Source organism: Botryllus schlosseri, chromosome 15 (assembly GCF_051294905.1).
Source record: "Botryllus schlosseri isolate E-star chromosome 15, Bs_hap1, whole genome shotgun sequence".
NCBI lineage: Eukaryota > Metazoa > Chordata > Ascidiacea > Stolidobranchia > Styelidae > Botryllus > Botryllus schlosseri.
Window position 1 is genome coordinate 8,696,138 of NC_137250.1, and position 18,883 is coordinate 8,715,020.

Consider the following 18,883-nt stretch of genomic DNA (forward strand, 5'->3'; position numbering starts at 1 on the left):
TTATAAGGCCCCTAGTTTAGCCGACGAGCAATACGGAGAAGTTGTGTCAATTACGGCTTTAACACTTTGCACGATAAGTATACGTTAATTGAAAGTACGGCAGATCTAAAACTGCCATATAGTGTATAGCTTTAATTTCGGAAAATGTAAGGCATTACTACACTTGCTTTTATACTTCAACATGCGTGTTTTCCAAACAAAAGAACTGAAACTATAATTAGAACTCAACGTAGGCTATAATACTAGTAATCGAAAGAAAATACAAATACTACTTCTAAAAACCGGAAACGATATTTCGTATCTTTTGTCCAGAAAGTTTCATCGGTGGTCTGCTAAAACAGGTCTAACGTTTAAAAAGTCTAAGTCCACTTTTCCAGATTAGGACACATCATGGGCTGCTAGGTATAATTGCCATTGCGAAACGGTCGTTTCAAGTGTTATGGGGCCATACTTACAGTGATGAAATATTTGGTAGGCCTGTAGGCGACAATGCGGTGTGAACGGAACCAATGAACCCAGTATCTAAATTATATTCAGCGATACTTTCGTTAAAACATATTTGCCACTACGTATCTACTGTGCGCGAAGCGCAACGAAAATTCTCGGTATTATATGAGTTTATAAAAATTAAATGTTGGTACTACGAGAAAACAACCTCGAATTTCCTTCGGCTATCTTTCTTATTGGGATAATAAACTACTTCTACTTGCCAAACTGAAAATAGCGAAAAGTAAGTAATTCACAAAATATTATGAAATAGAAGTAGAAGCAGCGAGAAAAAGATCTACTTGAGTAGGTACCAAAAGTAGAGGTAAACTACATGGGTACTTCGAAAAAGTAGAAGTATTCCGTTACTGACCACCTCTGGTGATTTGACACCTCAATAAATGTACTTTGAGGGTTACTAAAAGTACTACTTGTACTTTGACATCAGCTGTTATGGTTTACTTATAATTTTACTTGATCTTGACATGAAACATGATTCCCGTTTACAATGCTCTCTGCATGTTTAGCGATATCGCTTCAGAACTAGAAGAATACGGTATGCTTATGCTTGGAGACATATGTAGACTCATCAAAGCTGCAGAAAAATAGAATTTAACCTACGTCAACATCGGGTGTTTTTAGCTTTTTTTAAACTAAAATATGGAATATCTAAAAAAATAGAGCCAGGGATATCTTGAAACTCCTTCTAGCTTCTAGATATCCCTGATAGAGCCAATGCGGAAAAACTAATGTTATTTTTATTTCAGCGATATGCAAATACCCTAAAACCGTTGAAACTTTCTCGGCACCGAAATGTGTGAAGACTAGTGTTATACTATAGATAGCTACCCTACCGTAGGTTAGTTGTCTATAGTTATACCATAGCAATTTACAACGTAGCTACGTTGTAAATTGCTATGGTTATGCAAAATACTTCGATCAATTCGCCGTCGCTCGTGCGTTGCGATTACGACCCTACCCCAGCTGAATGACTATGGTATGTTTTGTTGTGGTCGTCACAGTATTTGACTTTAGGTTAAACTTTATTCTCTGCCTTTACTCCCACAAACTTTCGCTGCGGCTTTTTTGTGGATGAGGAGGGGAATTTGTTTTTCGTTTTTTGATTACTGCTAGCCCTCTTGTAATCCGTAGTAATGGAGTATGGAAGGAATATCCCCAGACAAAAATCGTTTGCCTTACCAACAGTGAATCCTTTTATTAACGATTTGAAGCTGAGCGTGTTTGAAAAGATGAAGGTGAGTGATTCTACATCATTTTCTCTCTTCATATTTGAGTTCATGGAGGAAATCCCCAATTTGTTGTCTTCTTTTAAAACTATGAAGCAGCGATTACAGATTTTTCTTCCGATCAAAACCCGCACAATGCTGATATACAAAGACGCAATGGGATGCAATGAACATAGAACTAGAAGTATGTCGAAGTGACTGTGAATGTGTTATCAAATCTTACATCCTCCACCTTGGTGCGCTTGGGATACTCAGTTGGTATTCTCGTAAGACTCCTATACCCGTATGCGCCTTGGACAGCGGTATGCACAAGACTGCAATTTCACACACTTTTATACTGAAAACTGTCATCGTTCAAATTTGTAATTGTTGCCTTGTTGGAACTACCTTTTTTTAACTACGAATGTCCATACATAGGCGACAAACCTGGGTAGGCTAGATATGCCGCGACTTAGTCCGTAATAACTGTATTGTGGGTATTCGTCATACACAAAATTTCGTCATCAACACAACACCGATGACCGTGCAATTATGCGGTTCGAAAAGTAATGATCAATGATCATTATGCATTTCACAAAACGGGATTGATGCTTCCCGTATGTGAGCTGAGCGATTTAACTAATTAGTAATCAGACGAATAGGTAAGCGAAGCCAGAGGATAAAATCGTGACCTTGCTGCACTCCTGCACATGTCGATTTGGAGGTCCACACACAGCGAAACACCGTCTCCTCTCTGACCTAGACGAGCAAATGCACGTTCTATGTTGATGTTTTTTATCAATGATGATGAATTGATGATTTATAACTATTCTTAGGAACGAGGTAGGAAGCTATTGGCCAGTCGTGACTGATGAGTGATGACATGTGAGGGTTCAAAACTCTGGCATCACATATGCCAATATAACAGTTTAGAGGAGGAGAGATTTTATCCTAGGCTTGGAATGTCTGCACATGGCTGACACCGTAAACTCATTTCTTAACCTATAATTGAATAGTATATTCATATTGAAATGAACCGGAAAATTTTTGGCTGACACTCGTCAGGGATATTTCGTTACCGTATTATCCCGCACCCCTATCGCTATGCCCAAATGGCAAGACTGACTCTCCTGTAGGGTTTTCCTCAGTTTCATATTTGGGTCATTCCCTGCCAAATCAACCAAATTTTTTCCAAAAGATAACCCTATGGTCATGGATTTTATTCAAATCGCACACAAAGGGAGACAGTGATCTCCTGATCAGAAAAAACTTGATTTTATCGAAATCGGATAAGTCGTTGAGATTTTATCGCAGTGAGAAAAATACCACTTTTTGCGTTCATTGAACCATGTCGAAATGGCATTTTTTAACAACTTATTTTGCATGGATCTTAATACATGATGGGCTTGAGTTTTCGTGGGTGAATCAACGTTTTTGAGACCGCTGTTACGTGAACTTTGAATGTGAACAATAATATGCTGGATATTTCAAAAGTTTATAGGTCAAATGAGCAGAGACGGTTGGGCCCCCAAAGAAATCAGTCATGCATGACGGAATTTTCTGGGCCGAATTGTGAAAAAAGGTATACTTCAAATTTATTGAGTAAGGTATCAAATGAAAGCTAAGAACAAATACAATGCAGTTAAAGGAATCCCAATAGTGATTTCAAGGATCTAAGCAGTCTTATAGCAAGAAAACCAAGGTCATGATATTTCCCCCGTGTCTGAAGGTATTTTGGGGGAGTATAATTTATACAGCTGCTTGGTTTTTGGTTACGTGATTAAGTATATTAATTAGCTAGCACTGTCCATTTCCTTCCATGGTGCAAGTGATATCACACATTTAATCAAGCTATTATTCAGTCAAAGATATAAGGAAGTGCCTAGTTCTATATTATACATAACATTTCACTCTAACATGTCCGAGTAACCAATACATAGATAGTCATAGACAGAACCCCTGAGTGTGCCTTTTATGGTATTGTTGTTTCGTAACACAAGATTTTAATTCATGAAGTTGAGTGTGGTGCATTTTCGGAATGCAAAATTTTGAATCATTGAAAATATCATAGGATTGCTTTTCAAAGCACAATCAGTTGCAAATATTGCTTTGTAATTCGTGTCATAATTCGTATCTAACCGTTCTTTCTTTGAGCACCTTGTCTATCCTTAGATTAAATTACCGGCTACTGGTTAATATCAGAAAAAGAATTATATTAGGCCTACTTTGTTGAGCTTTTATGTTACTTTTCTTCGCACATCACTTGTTGCTGTAATGTCACAAAATGAACTGAACGTAGGGTGAGATTGATTAGTCATGTGCTCCCAAATTCCATCTCTATCTTCATCTTGTCACAATTTGGTGAAATATATTTATATTCTAGCTCACGAGGTAGCGTCTCATTTGGCAAACTAATATCAATACAATCAAGCTTCTGGGTCATTGTATTTGGATTTGACACCAAATTTTGTAATGATACGTCATTTTGGATAAAATATGGTTTGGGCAGGGTGGTGATACGATATTGGCCATTCTCTTTGAACAGTTCGTCATTCTTGTACATTATCTTAAAAACCGCAATTCTCGACTATTTGTCTCCATTAGTTTAAAAATCATCTGTAAGTAGTTAATTTGGTCATTTTAATCCTTACTAATAGAAAACAATCAAACTTAAATGGTCCAACAAATATGGTAATCACACTGAGTGTACAAGTCAGGATATATTATAAACTTGTCAGCATACATGATATATTACATTGATGCCATGCAGAGATGGCACAGCCTGATTTCTGATTGATATATCTATCTGGTTCATGATGAGGTTGGAGAATGTGAATTCTTGCAAGACGATATACTTGTGATCAACAGACAAATTTTACTGCTGTGTTTGAATACGAAAAATGGAAATTAGACGTTCTGGACTTGGAAAATGTCTCTACAATTGATAATTATCAATTATAATTTATAAACTTTGTGGGTGACTATGAACATGAACATGTACTTCGTGTTTCAAGTTTTGTTTTGCTTGAATGACTGATGAGGCACTGTCTCTTTTGACCGCACGCCCCTACCAATGCCAGTCACAAATCTCAATTTTGCAAACAATTTCAGTTATGCACTTGGATGGGTGATGCATACATGTGACATTGAGCTTTCAAGATGAATCTTTGCCACTTAAAAAGAATAATTCCTATGGAACCAGATCATATGTGCATAGTGCAGTTATCAAAATTATATTTTTCAATTTTCAACCATGCACAGCTGCTATACCGCCCGACTATTTGAACATTAATAATCTAAGCACCACTCACCAAAATATGAAATATAAAAAGCTGGAATATAAAGTAAGCCCTGCCCCAAGCTATTACATACCGTATGCTTAATGAAGTATTATTCTATAATATATCAAGGTGTATAAAAAAATATATAACCCAAAATACCTTTAGACACATGGGAAATATATGAATATAGTTTTCTTGTCATAACGCAGCTTAGATCCTTGAAATCACTATTGACATTGCTTTTATTGGACAGTGCTCGTTCTTAGCTTTCATATGATACCTTACTCAATAAATTTGAAGCATACCTTTTTTCACAATTCAACCTGAAAAATGTCATCACGCATGACCGATTTTACTCCAGCATTACCTTAAGCCCCCCTTTCAACCCCAAACGGCTAGGTTATTATTATAATAAAAATATTCAAAATGAGTGTTAGGCTATGTACTTTCTGAAAATGTACTCCATTTAAAGCCACAGAGAAAGACTAATTTACAGTACCTCTCAACGGTTGACTGAGCACAAAAAGTGTACTTTTTCAAATCCCCATAAATCCAAAACCGCTGAATGTATTTCCGTGAAATAACTTTTGTTCAGTTTGAAATTGATCTATGTTGCTTAGGAATTGCATTTGATGTGGTTACACGTGGTTATCTGCCTCAGTTGATTTGGGCTGGAATTACCCTATTGTTTCATTTACCAGGCTTCGAATCCGTGATGTCCTCACCCATTAATCATTATTGGTTTCATGAAAATGCACTGCCCGATGTATATATAGCCTAACTTCCAACAAGTATAATTTACATAACGTGTGTTGTGTGTGCCGATCGTTCGGACTGATTAGACCAGTGATTCCCAACCACGGCTCTGATTGGCATCTAAATATGCAACAAAATATAATAGACGTCAGTTGTTGCCTGTTTCTATGAATTGTCAATTTCTGTCTATTAATGCTAAAATGAGGGATATTAGCTATGTCTAAAGTCATCTAATGCCACTTCTGAAACCGGGAAATAGAATTCTTGCAGACTAGCGTCAAACGTATAGAGGGATACCCATCAGACAACGATATATATTGAGTTCTATTGGTCATAGACCTTGATAAATTGTCTCTGTGAAGAGTAAATTTCGACACAATTTTACTAACATCAAAATAACGGCTCATAGTCAAGTATAAATTGCAATTAGTCCCATATTACTCAACTACTCAATTTCTTCGAAAAATTGAATTGTCTCCATCCAGCTCTACAATTTACCGTGGAAAAGGAAACTGATGCTGCCCTTCCCTTTTTAGACGTCTTAGTAGAGAGATCAGGACAAACGTTTTTAACGTCGGTGTACAGAAAACCTACTTTCACTGGTCATTATATTCGTTGGGATTCATTCTGCCCGAAGCGGCGTAAATTAAACCTCATTTCATCTCTCGTTAATCGCGCCTTGCGCCTCTGCTCGCCGGAAAAACTGTCACGCGAATTGGATGATATCCACTTGATTCTCTCCAAAAATGGCTATCCGGACCACATATTAAAATGCTCCATCTCTAGGGTATTGAAAAAATCGGATACAGCTCCAAAATATGGCCCAGAAAAATGCCCGGCATTTTTACACCTACCTTGGCTAGGTAACGTGTCTAGCCGATTTGAAAAGCTTATTAAATCGGCTGTTCACCGTTGCTACTACAGCGTTAACACGCATGTAGTGTACACGACGAAACCCTTGTTACCCAACTCTCGAAAAGATGTACTTCCTGCCTTTGATGCAAGTAATGTTGTTTACCAATACAAGTGCCACTGTGATAGTAGGTATGTAGGACGTACATCTCAAAGATTGTTTGAGTGTATTAAGCAGCATATCCCAAAATTGATTCGGTCAAAAACATGCGCAAATGATCGCACGGAGCTCACACGTCAGTGCAAATTGGCTGCAAAAACACTGCTATGATGATTACCAAGCATATGCTTCGTCAATCGGTCAGCATCTGAGCGAAAACCTTGCCTGTGCACAGCACTATGATGACAATATGTTCACTGTCATTGCGCGTGGTAGGTCTGTGTTTCATTTAAAAGTGTTGGAGTCTACTATTATTCAGTTGAGCAAACCTATTTTATGCAGACAGAAAGATTTCCTCTATAACCTACAAATTTCTCATTGGTGCGTGTTGTTCCGTGCGTGTAATTGTTTATTTACAAATTGTGCTGCTACTATAGTACCGTATGTCCGTATACTTCGTAGTTTGTTATTGTTGCCATTGATACGATGCGAATTTCATGGTCTGTGATTTTGATTGTTGCGTCATACTTTGCCTTTTTGGTTTTGCTTTTAGATCTGTTTAAATCCCTTTAGTGTGCCGATAACTCTTGAAAAGAGGCACCCGAAAAGTATTCGAGTTTAATAAATATACTGCTACAATGGATGTTGTATTGAAAGCTATATTCAAGTTCTGTACCACGAACCAGCTATTTAATTAGCCTACTCAACTCAGCGTATAATCCCCCGCAAGCTTGTGCATTAAATGCTGGAGTGTGGGAAGACTAAAGAGCTATCACTAGGGCGATTTTTTTTGACATGACAAAAAAAAGTCGAAATCAAGTCAAAATTGTAGCGTTAGGTCAAAAATGTCAAAATTGTTGACAAAGATGAAACTTCTTTGCTACCTGCATTTCGTTTCTATCGTAGATTTTGCGTTGTCGTTGAAATTATCATTTGACATTTTACAGCTTGTAGCCTTTTTTATAGGCCTACCGTTGTAGACGGCCCGTTGTCTGCTCATTGTGAATCATAAATATTCAAATGAAACAAATAGGTTGACATGGTGTTATGCTCAACGCACCGCAATATCCACCTGGTGCAAGACTGCGTGGGCATTGCATGGTTCTTATATCAAGAAGCGCATAATGAAAAATTGTGATGTACACACCATTGCCAGAATGAAGCAACACGGTTTTTCACCAGCAGTGTACGCACAACTTCAGTGTTGTCAGCCAACAACTGCTGCTGTTGAACGTTCTTTCCCCATTCTTGACAATCTACTTAGTAAGGACAGACACTTTCTAATCGAGAATGTAGGAAAGTATCTTTCGTTGTACTGCAAAAAATTTTAATTATTTCTACCATAATGCATAATGTAGCCTAACTACTGGGACTCTTTATAGGGCCAGATTTCGTTAAAATAAAAGTTTTTTTCATGTAAAGATTTGTCAGTTTTTGAGGCAAAAAAGTTTTTTTTGAGGTTAAACTACTTCGTAAGTACAGACAGTTACAACCAGAAATAAAGATAAGTAGTAAAATTCTAACATTATATGGGAAAACACCTAATTTGCATACGTTCGGTAAAATTTAGGAATATCAAAATTTTGATTTTTTAGGTCAAAATCTTCCGTTTTTTATGTAAAAAATCGCCTTAGCTATCACATAACGATATAATAGTATGTTGTAGTAATGATATGCATTTTCAGTTTATTTCAATGTATAACACTAGCCAATCTCCGCCTATCATTGCTAAAATCACCGATTTAGAATCTATAGAAGTCTTTGTGCATTGTACATGATTTTGAATTTACTGGATGGTGAGATCCAGAGGTAGGCTAGCTACCTTTAAATTTTCGGTATAAGTAGCCTACTCGAGTGTTTTCATGCGGCTCGATACGTACTCTGAAGTTTGAGATGTGACTGCGACATCCAAAAAGGTTGGGAACCACTGGATTAGACAGTCCATTCATGTTTTTCAGGTTATGGTAATGTCTGTTACAATTGCTCCAATTCGTTTCATCGCACTGTTCCTTTTGATGTTCATCGGATATATCGTGGCTAAGCTGTTGACCATCGGCATGCCACTACACCCTGTCAAACCCGTCCCAAGCTGGAGAAGGTGGGTGCACTTTTCTTCCTTTGTTGATTTGATTGCTGGATCATGTTTCTTTACAACGTAACTTAAATTCAAATATTGTAACACTGCAAAAATGATTCAATTATCTCGTGTGTGAGATGCCCCTTTCATGAATCATGAATGAATGTCAATGTTGAACTTTGAAGATATACCGCTGATTAATTCTCAAGATCAGGCAATTTCCGATCTTGAAAAATGTGATGGGTGCTACAATTAAGCCTCAACTTTCTACAGCGGGTTTATTTGCAAGCTCCATAGCTATTTCACTTGATGATCTATGAAGCTTTCTGCACACAATTACGCATTTCTGTGTTACAGCAACCATAATTTCTTATTTTCTTCAACACAATCGAGGTGCTTTGATAATGTAAATGCGAAGGAACCGCAAGGTTATCGAGTCAGAATCACCATTTTCCCTTTCCATGCTATCATAGATTGGCAGGCACACAGTGGAGATGTACTGGATACCATTTTTTGCAATCAAGTCGGTTAGTCACTGAACCCCATGGCCTACCGATCGATGAGCCATCTCATCATGCAAAGCGAGCTGTATCATCCTAATACCTATCGATGCAACGTTTTCAGGGCACTATTTCAAATTCCCGCAATCATGGGTCGGATCCAGTTCTTTTTCATCGGATTTCTGTGGGTGAAGGTAGTCGGAAAACGCGTGTCCAATGACGAGGCCCAAATCATGGTGTGTGCTCCACACTCTTCGTACCTCGACGCACTCGCATGGTTTGCGACCTTTCCAATGATGTCTTCGGTCTCAAGAACGGAGAATGCTCAGCTGCCACTTATCGGAAGTAAGTGACCGTTATATTGCGCGTTGTAATGCATGTTGAGCAACTTCATCCTGTCATATCTGAAAGATGGTGATTCAATATCTGTTATCATCTGTACATTTCCTGTTCTCGTATTTCAAAATGGAGCAAGAATGGCTTACCTACCACTGGTTTTCGGGCACAACCATTATGACATCTGAACAATATAAACTCAACAATGTTCATCATCTTCTTTGTAATGCATTTGGCAAATTGACATTGTAGGTCATTGTAGTTCTCCCAATTCTTGCGGAATCTTTCCTTGCTACTCTTCATTGAACTACAGTCTGTGTTGTCGTCTGATTTTCTGACGCATTAAATCACATCAATATTAGTATTTGTGCTAAGTCCTTTTCGTGGGATATGGTCCACGACCTATATTAAGAGACTAGTTTCAGTGTTTCATTACCGTACTTTCTGTTTGAACAATTTTTGAATGGCCTGTTGGGTTCACGAAATTGACATTTTCTCTTTAACATCATAGTAATAGCTCATTTCAACTTAAAATTATATAGGGATAAGCATAAGTTTTATGTAATTATCCACCGCATCTATGTTTTCCTTTTACTCTCAAACCAGAATGCACTTATATCGACTCAGAAACTCATATAATGACAAAGCTTTAATGACGTGTGTCCAGATTCTCATTTTGGAAGTTCATCCTACAAAATGTCTTGATAAAAGTTGATCTCTAAATTCAGGGGTGATTTTCGAGAAAAAAAAATGCCCGGCAGAGTGGAGAAAATTTGTTATCTTATAGAGCTGGCAAAGATCTAGTACCAGAGTGATTCAGGTCGGAGTCGTGTATTCGAGTATTCGAGTTCCATGTATTTTGATGTCATAACAGTAATATAGACTGGAATGTTCGAATATGTATGTTTCGTGATAACAAAGAAAATAATGCGGTTCACACGTCATTGAAAATAATTTTGTCTTTCTCGACCATGACTGCCTCGCAACACATTGTGACTATGCTACGGGCTGTTCGCAACTCCGCAGAAATGTCATCTACATGAATATTCGTAATCAGGGCCTTTTGGATGCTGAGTAACAACCCATCGAGGTTTCAAAGCTCTCATGTTGGGAACAAAGTATCGAAACCAAACTCTTAAGTGTGAATGGCATATAATGTCAGTAGTAGGCTGCTTGAAAACGCTGTATTTCGCATCTCGACTCAAACCAATACTATTAATACTAGACTAGTTGTGTCCCAGTGATCATCTACAGGAAAATACTGTCCTGTGTATCCAACAAGCCTGGATATTTTCGTTGGGTGGATCAATGAATTTGTTGATCTTCACTGCCTGAATTTTTCAATGTGTTTTAAAAACAGCCCTCCTGAGAACCCAGCAGCCGGTGCTCGTTTCGAGGCAGGACCCAAACTCCCGTCAGAAAACTATCCAAGACATCCTGCACCGAGCAACTTCAAAGGAACGGTGGCCACAAATAGCGATGTTTCCAGAAGGAACTTGCACCAACAGGCAGGCGCTGATCTCTTTCAAAGCGGGTAACGCTACTCCATTAAGATTGGTTATTCTCGGCGGTAACCAGATGTTTGTATATTCCGCAGGTGCATTTATACCAGCTTGTCCGGTTCAACCGGTGCTGTTAAGGTATCCGAATAAATTGGTAAGGAGATATTGATTGGTTGATTTGATCGATAATAGAATTTTTGGAATTGAAAATTAGTGATTGTCCCTGGATTATTTTTGGTTAATCATAATGATAAATAATGATAACCGCTACCAAACGGTTGAAATGTGGCGTTTTGGAAGGCCTTGACCTACAGAAATTCCGTAATTAACTGTATATTGTATTAATTATTTAAATCGAGTGCTGCAAGCCCCTGATGCAGAAATCAGAGTACTGAATATAGTTTCATCGTCTAATATCTTGATCCATATTCCAGGACACATACTCGTGGGTCACTGACGGTCCTAGCGGGTGAGTTTTTCATCGAGAATATTTCGTAGACATTTTCAGTGACAAATCCCTGTGTGAGGGTGTTAATGTGTATTCCCCAATGTGTTACTGTTTGACATAGATTTTGGAATTAGAATATCCTGAATGCTTGTGAATGTCTCCATAGTTCATATTCAATTTGCATCAGTTCAGTGATGCTGTAATTTTACAGATGGGCACTCTTGTGGCTGACAATGTGTCAACTGTATTCAAGATTTGAGATTGAGGTAAATACTGTCATATCATATGAGCTGATGGGTTTTCTGGGCAATGGTATAGGGGAATTTAATGAATATGTTTTGTAGTTTCTTCCTGTTTATTATCCGAGCGAAGAGGAGAAGGAGAATCCAAAAATGTTTGCTTGCAATGTGCGAGACGTCATGGCCAGGTATTGCTACATTCGTCTTGGTCTTATATCTCTGAACCTGTGGAAGAGGTTTGATTCGACCCAATCCTTCACTCAATGCCTGTGTACTGCTCCAAGTGTTGAAATTTTTACATTAAGTTGCATGATATAGTTTAGTGGAGACAAATGTTTCAAAATTTTCCTATTCTTGAACCCCCTTGCAATAGTTTCAATTGTTAACTGCGTTGTTTTGTTTGATTGAATCGGCTGTTATTTTTAGTCCATGTCTTATGTGTCAAGTCTAGTTACCATTTATGTGATGACCTCTCCGTTACACACAAAGTAGGAAAGCTGGATTTTGATAATTAAGACCGCATTATGATGTGTACACTCAGTGCCTTGGACGTTCCGATTACCGATCACACTTTTGAAGACTGCCGATTGATGGCTCGTGCTGAGTCGAAAAATCTACCTGCCATGGCGGGACTCATTGAATTCTCAAAAATAAGCAGGAAGCTGAAGTGAGTCGTCTGAAATTTCTCTTTCCTTGATTGCGCCATGGTCACATTGTGTCTGCGTCAAGATTATCCGGTGACAGGAATATTTTGTGCATGATCCTGTTTGTAAATGCTCAAAGTTTTTGCATTTGCCTTTTAAAATACACATATGGTATGTGAATATTTCAATGATTTTGATATATCGGGATTCGCCTTCCTCATCAGTACATATGTAGGTTTGTATGTGGTGTTGTGTGTGAGGCAATGTTTAGGGTCTTGGACTGTTGGTAGGCGTGTCAATCGACCGTGGAAGATTCGCCATTACCTCTGTCGCCTTGGTGTGCCGCTGTCATCTAGTTTGACATGTTGGTTGCCATTTATGCATGCCATTTATTCTTTCTTAGCTCAAGATCCCCCAGTGTAGTGGTTCTTACTTAACCTTGCACAGCCTGCTGTCCCCTTACTGGCTGAGCGTCTATCCTGTGAACTCCTGTTCTGTATTGTTATCGGAAAACATCAGGATAGGAGATATATTCTACATTCCACTGACGGAAAAGAGAGTAATGTCAAACGAGCTTGAAGACCTCCTTGGAATTCATTGTGACCCCTTTAATAATGATAATAATACCGATAGTCATGGCGCTACAGGGGTCGCAAGCAATAAACTCATGAGACATATCCAACAAATTCCGGGTAACGTTCGATTCGACATGATCCAAAAGATCACACTATTGGGCACTGTGCACATTCTTCGGAAGGCCTTGAATGCACCACTGGACTAAAATTACACTTGTGAATCACAGCATAATTTCTGTAATTTCGATTCTTCATAATCAATCATCTCTACCTCTGCTCTGTAACCCTTGCCAATTCTTCATCTGCTGCAATTCTGTAATCTGACTTCTCTATGTATTGCATAGGAATAACAATTTGAATGTATTACTGAAATTTTAAAAATTTACTCCAATCTCGCCATTTTCCTTTGGGGGCAGGTTGCTTCCCGGATTATGTGTATATTTACCAGTTTTACTGTGAATAAAGAATATAATAATAAAATAATCACTTTATTGGAAACTGTGCATATTCTTATTATTTTATTTACGCTTTGACTCAAAAATCGCAGCATGACTTCTATGATTTTGACCATTCATTTTCAATTATCCCTGCCTCTAAAACCCTTGCCAATTCTTCATTCCCTTAGGGTACTGGTAGCTTCCGGATTGTGTATGTGTTGGTAGCTTCCGGATTGTGTATGTGTTAAGGTTAACCAGTTTTACTGTAAATTAAGAATACAATTTAAATATAATAATTCATAGAGCGTCGAATATAGTAATATATCATCCCTACACTAGGGCGCCGGACACAAGGGCAATGAAATAAGGATATGTATAAAAGTCGAGTGCATAGTAGTATGAAAAGAATCAACACTACTGTAGTTAGAATGTGTGTGTCAATAACAGGAATTTGATTTTACGCTTGAAAACATCTAGCGAGTTCGATAATCTGATAAAAGCCCGGGCTTCAGCACTCATGTTAGAAACCTCTGTACTGGCGCTTACCGTAAAGCTGGTTTTGGTCTCATTTAATATATACCGGATTGCGTATTGATTGATCTCGCGTAGAATGGATATCAACGGAATGTACGAATTACTCGATGAATTTGCGGAAATCTCTAAATCTCGTGACGATGGATCGATGGGAATCGATGAATTTAGCCGGCATTTGAAATTGCCAATCACCAAAGAACTACGTGAATTGTTCGGGTTGTATGACCGGGTAAAACTGTTGATGCGTACGTTTGAATACACCGTGGGCAGAATAGTTTATTGGCTTTCAGAATGGCAGTGGGTCGATCGATTTCCGGGAATACGTGATTGGGATGTCTTTAGTTTCCCAGAAAGCCGTTACCGAGGAAACTGTGAAACTCGCGTTCGAGGTACGCATTATTTTTTAGAGTTCCTGTTGTTGAAATGTCTCGTCCTTGCTGCTCGCAGCGGAGGTAGTCGTTCTAAAGCGATTTCCTGTACACGTTGGTTCTTCCTACGTTGCTGTACTTTCTGCTACTCTGTCAGTGTAATAGATAATTTCTCCTGATAGTATGCCCGCAGCGCTTTATACCAACATTAATCCTTACTGCATGCTCATTTATCATAATTATCACATAATTTACTTATTACTGCCACATTCAGGTTGAACAAAATGACATTGTCAGCTCAAATCGATATCTTACACGTTTAATTTCTCGGTAGCATTGTTGGCTGTGTCAGCATTGCAATAATCTGAGGGGATTATATTGAAACAGCTGCTTGGCGGTAAACGAACTTGGATGGATTTACTTTGACCGGTCTTCAACAATCACGGACATGATGTACTCACTTTGATGCATCGACTTTTGTTTGAATCATCTACAGACTTTGACATCAATTCGGGACAATTGGAACGCAAAACATTGTCGAAAGCTCTGAATATTGCACAACTCGTTCTTTTCTGACTGTTATAAAAATATAAAAAGGTAGTCACAGCCCCACTCACGATGTCATTCGCCAAGGAGAATCTAGTTCTGTAGTTTCTTGATAACGTATTGATCTTTCACGTACCCTCTAAAACTAGTTCGTGGATCCCTGGACTCCAGACCCCTGTTTAATAACCCCTGGGTTAGGGTTACGCTTAGGATTAGGATGTATATCAGGATTAATTTCCGGGTTTGAGTTAGTTTTTGGTTTATAAAGTCACATGCTTGAGTGTCCCGTACCCAACTGTCGTTTTTTATTACTTCGCATGCTCAAATGTCAGGCAACCATTATGCAAATTATATGAAACGCGTCATCCGAAACAAAATATATATATATCTAGTGTCTTCTGAAAGATCTCAGTTGTTTTAGTTCCGTACTTGAACAATGAACACTGAACATGTCCAAAACTATCATACGCCATTGAATTGATCAGGCATTGTAACGGCTGTGGTTTCTGGCAGTTCAATGAATTCCATGAAGCGTTGGGATTGTACAAACAAATGCTGAAAGAATTGGCTTCAAAATTTACAAGCTGCAGCTAAGCTTCAGAAGCTGTATAATAGGGCAGTGGTGTAGTGATTTAATTGTTAGTTGCAGGAAAAAGTGCTTCATACAAGATTCTGCTCAATTCCAACCAGTAGCAACAGACTACAGACCAAATACAATTCCTGCAATTTTGATAAATAATTGTATTTATGGTAGCAAATTTCATCGCTTTTCCATGTCCAATTGACCATTTATGATCAAAGATCGTGTTTCAGGCTTGCCTGAAGGGAAAATGATACTTTTTTTGAGTGTCTTGGTCTTGAAAATGCCCTGCGATAGGAGCGTTCCGATAAAGACATTGCATATTATCGAAAGATTTTGTGACGCTGATTTGCTGGAAATTATGGCCGTATCTATTCTCATATTTTTCAGGTATTTGATCGCGACTGCGATGGCTTTGTGTCTCGCGACGAACTGGAGCGGGTACTGAAGGCGGTGCTCGGACAGGATTTTGACGATGCCGGCCGAATTTACGACACCATCGACGTGGAACGAACGGGAAAAGTCGATTACGGTACATCGCATTACCAGAATTTGAGGTGGAGTTGGTGGAGGTGGTCAACTAGGTTGGGAGACGTCGAACATACTATTTCATGCGGATCGCGAAGCATGTTGTCTCGAATGAGCCCTGGCCTCACAAAGCAGTTCTATCTATCATTTGTGCATTTTCAAAGTTCTTTAGTCAAAAATTTCTTAAATCTACAGTACAACTATCTTTAGTTGGGTGAGCTGGTCTAGTGACTCAAATCACAGGGTTGTGACCAAGTCACAAGGCTCCGAGTCACAAGTCAATCTCACCTTTATAGTTTGACTCGAGTCAAGTCGAGTCATTTTCAATTCACCACCGAGTCAAGTCCAAGTCACCGATCAGAGCATTGAGACCGAGTCCAAGTCATTGTATTAATTGCTCAGTTTCCAGTTACAGTCGTGTTAAACCCACTTTTGGTGATATCGAATCTCGTTTATAATATACAAATTTCCCTCACTTTTAGCAGTTTCTGGTTGCATGTTCAAGTACCAGTACCAATGGACAAAGTCCCAATAGGGAGGTCACTTCACTATTTTTCGGAATTACGATAAAATGTCGGTCTTGGCCGTCTGAGTCTCGGGTCATGTGCAATGACTCGAGTCCAAGTCGAGTCGATACACAGATTGTCTCGAGTCGAGTCACTTCCGCACTTTGAGAAAATGACTCGAGTAAAGTCGAGTCATCAGAAAATCGTGACTCGAGTCATTACAACCCTGTCAAATCATTTATACTGTAGTGTTGTCATCAACAAACAGTCCTTGTCAGGAATTGCAAGCGCTACCAAATCAGCCTTCATGGCATGACGTCATTGCTGACCGACGCTTGAAAGTTAATTAAGACTGTACGTTTTCAGATCAGTTCTCTCGTTTCGCGCAAAGACGGCCCGAGTACGCGCGGCTTTTCACCTCTTACACAAATCTAAAGCACGACGAACGAGGCGGGAAGTATACTTTGCCGTGCTCGGGACAGACCCATCAGACAAAATCAGGGTCTAGTAGCTCCGGCGTCACTAAGAGAGTCACTGTATCCAAACGCGACTAGATATTCTGCGCCGTGTTTTAGTGGGAGCACTGTTTTCTTTCAAATGAAATTCTCACATATTTATTATCTGCGTTGCGAAAGTTACTTTCAATGAATCTGTTCTGTACTCACGCCATTATCAGGGTTATTGTACTTCTGATATGCTACGGCATAAATATTATCTATGAACTCATCACATCACAAGTTTTTCAATTCTCTAATTGCTGATGATTGCCCCTGATGAGTTTCTGCTCGAAAAGATTCAAGTTCATTTTAAATATGGCTGTATACTCATTTATCAGGAAAATATTTTAGTCTGTTCGGCCTTGTTTTTCATGGGAATGTCAAAAGGCAAAATTTTGTGAAACTTGCATTACTACCAATACACACTAGTTTTCGGTATACGCGGAATCTGCTATTCTTTGGTGGCCGCGATAGAACTTTTATGTCTCACTGTGTTTGTTTCGTGTATCGATTGTCAGTCCGTATCAAAACCTCTCATGTAGAAGTACTCAAGGAATTAGTTTGAAGAAGTAGATTGTTAGCCAACGGCCGGTGACGATTCGCAAAATTATAACATGAATCACGGCAAAGTCCCCTTGAGTACTTCTGGTGTTGATGAGTCTATTTTCATACGTGATATCAAGTAGGAAGGTAAATGTGACTTAAATGCAGTGCTTTATTTTCTATCATCGCGTCATTGTGACGTCTTAACAAAAACATGGCTGTTATATTGTTCCACAAAATATATTCTTGCTACGCTCTCAGATTCTCATGGTTTAGTAACTGTATTTGGCGAGTGTATTTTTCCCCATACATTCCCTAAAAACTCACATTCACATAGCGAGCATATTCTTGATATTGGCGATTTTCGATTTTGATTTCTGTAGTGTGGCTGAAATCGTGTCATAGACTCACTATTTAGTAAATACTGCCCGTTTATTGCATGACAACTAAACGTTTTGCTGTAGTTCAAAGATATCCAAAGCTACCTATGAAGCACTGTTTTATCTGTACGACATGTCTTTATGCGTGTGTTTATTTTCCGGACATTTCGGCACATGCGCTTTACCACTTGTCCAAATGTTCATTTTCAAGCTGAAGATTGTCCGGCAGTAATGCTTTCATCACTCTGCGATCTAATGGCAATGCCTTCCCATTGCGAAAACGATTAGTTTATCGTATATCGCGTGAAATGTTTCCTGGATATTGCGTGTATTTTAGTCGTCCACATGTGACGGAGTGCTATTTTCACTTTTACATTGAAATATATCTGGAGATTACTTTGCGTATTACGAAGATGGTTCGGAAATTCCGCGATGGGAACTGCAACGCACGCGTAACGGACAGAGTTGGGATCAAGTCACTGCCTTCAACTCATTGCACATTTTGACTCGAGTCAAGTCAAGTCAAGTCACTCGATCTTTAGAGACGAACCGAGTCAAGTTACTAAATCATGTCGAAGTCTGAGACATTATTCAAGCCATTGCATCTTGCAACCAGAGTTGGATCAATTACATTAATTCAGTTCAATTACAATTACTCTCTTTCATGTTTCAATTACATTACAATTACTCAATGCTAAAAATATCAACTTACAATTACTGTTAAACGTGTAATTGATTCGGTAGGCCGTAGTGACGTAATTAGCAACAATCACGGAAACCGACAGTGTTGTATGTAGTAGCGACGACCAATGCGTAATGCGGAGCAAATACATTCCCGTACTATGATGTCGCTGTTATGGATTTTCCATCCACATCGTCGTA

General features: G+C 38.8%; 2 protein-coding genes across 2 annotated transcripts in view; one reads left to right on the top strand and one right to left on the bottom strand.

Annotated features, from left to right (window-relative positions):
• LOC145456866 (uncharacterized) overlaps positions 1-18,883 on the bottom strand; it is a 215,922-nt gene that overhangs the window by 5,092 nt on the left and 191,947 nt on the right. The gene's annotated exons all lie outside the window — the stretch shown is intronic.
• On the top strand, positions 1,501-18,402 carry LOC145456862 (lysophosphatidylcholine acyltransferase 2-like). The gene is made up of 13 exons (XM_080334997.1): positions 1,501-1,742; positions 8,720-8,859; positions 9,463-9,683; positions 11,035-11,208; positions 11,272-11,330; positions 11,611-11,645; positions 11,836-11,890; positions 11,969-12,051; positions 12,405-12,530; positions 14,129-14,282; positions 14,344-14,442; positions 15,938-16,079; positions 16,948-18,402. Exons 1-13 carry the CDS (start codon positions 1,641-1,643, stop codon positions 17,133-17,135), a joined length of 1,578 nt encoding a protein of 525 aa, XP_080191123.1. The 5' UTR covers positions 1,501-1,640; the 3' UTR covers positions 17,136-18,402.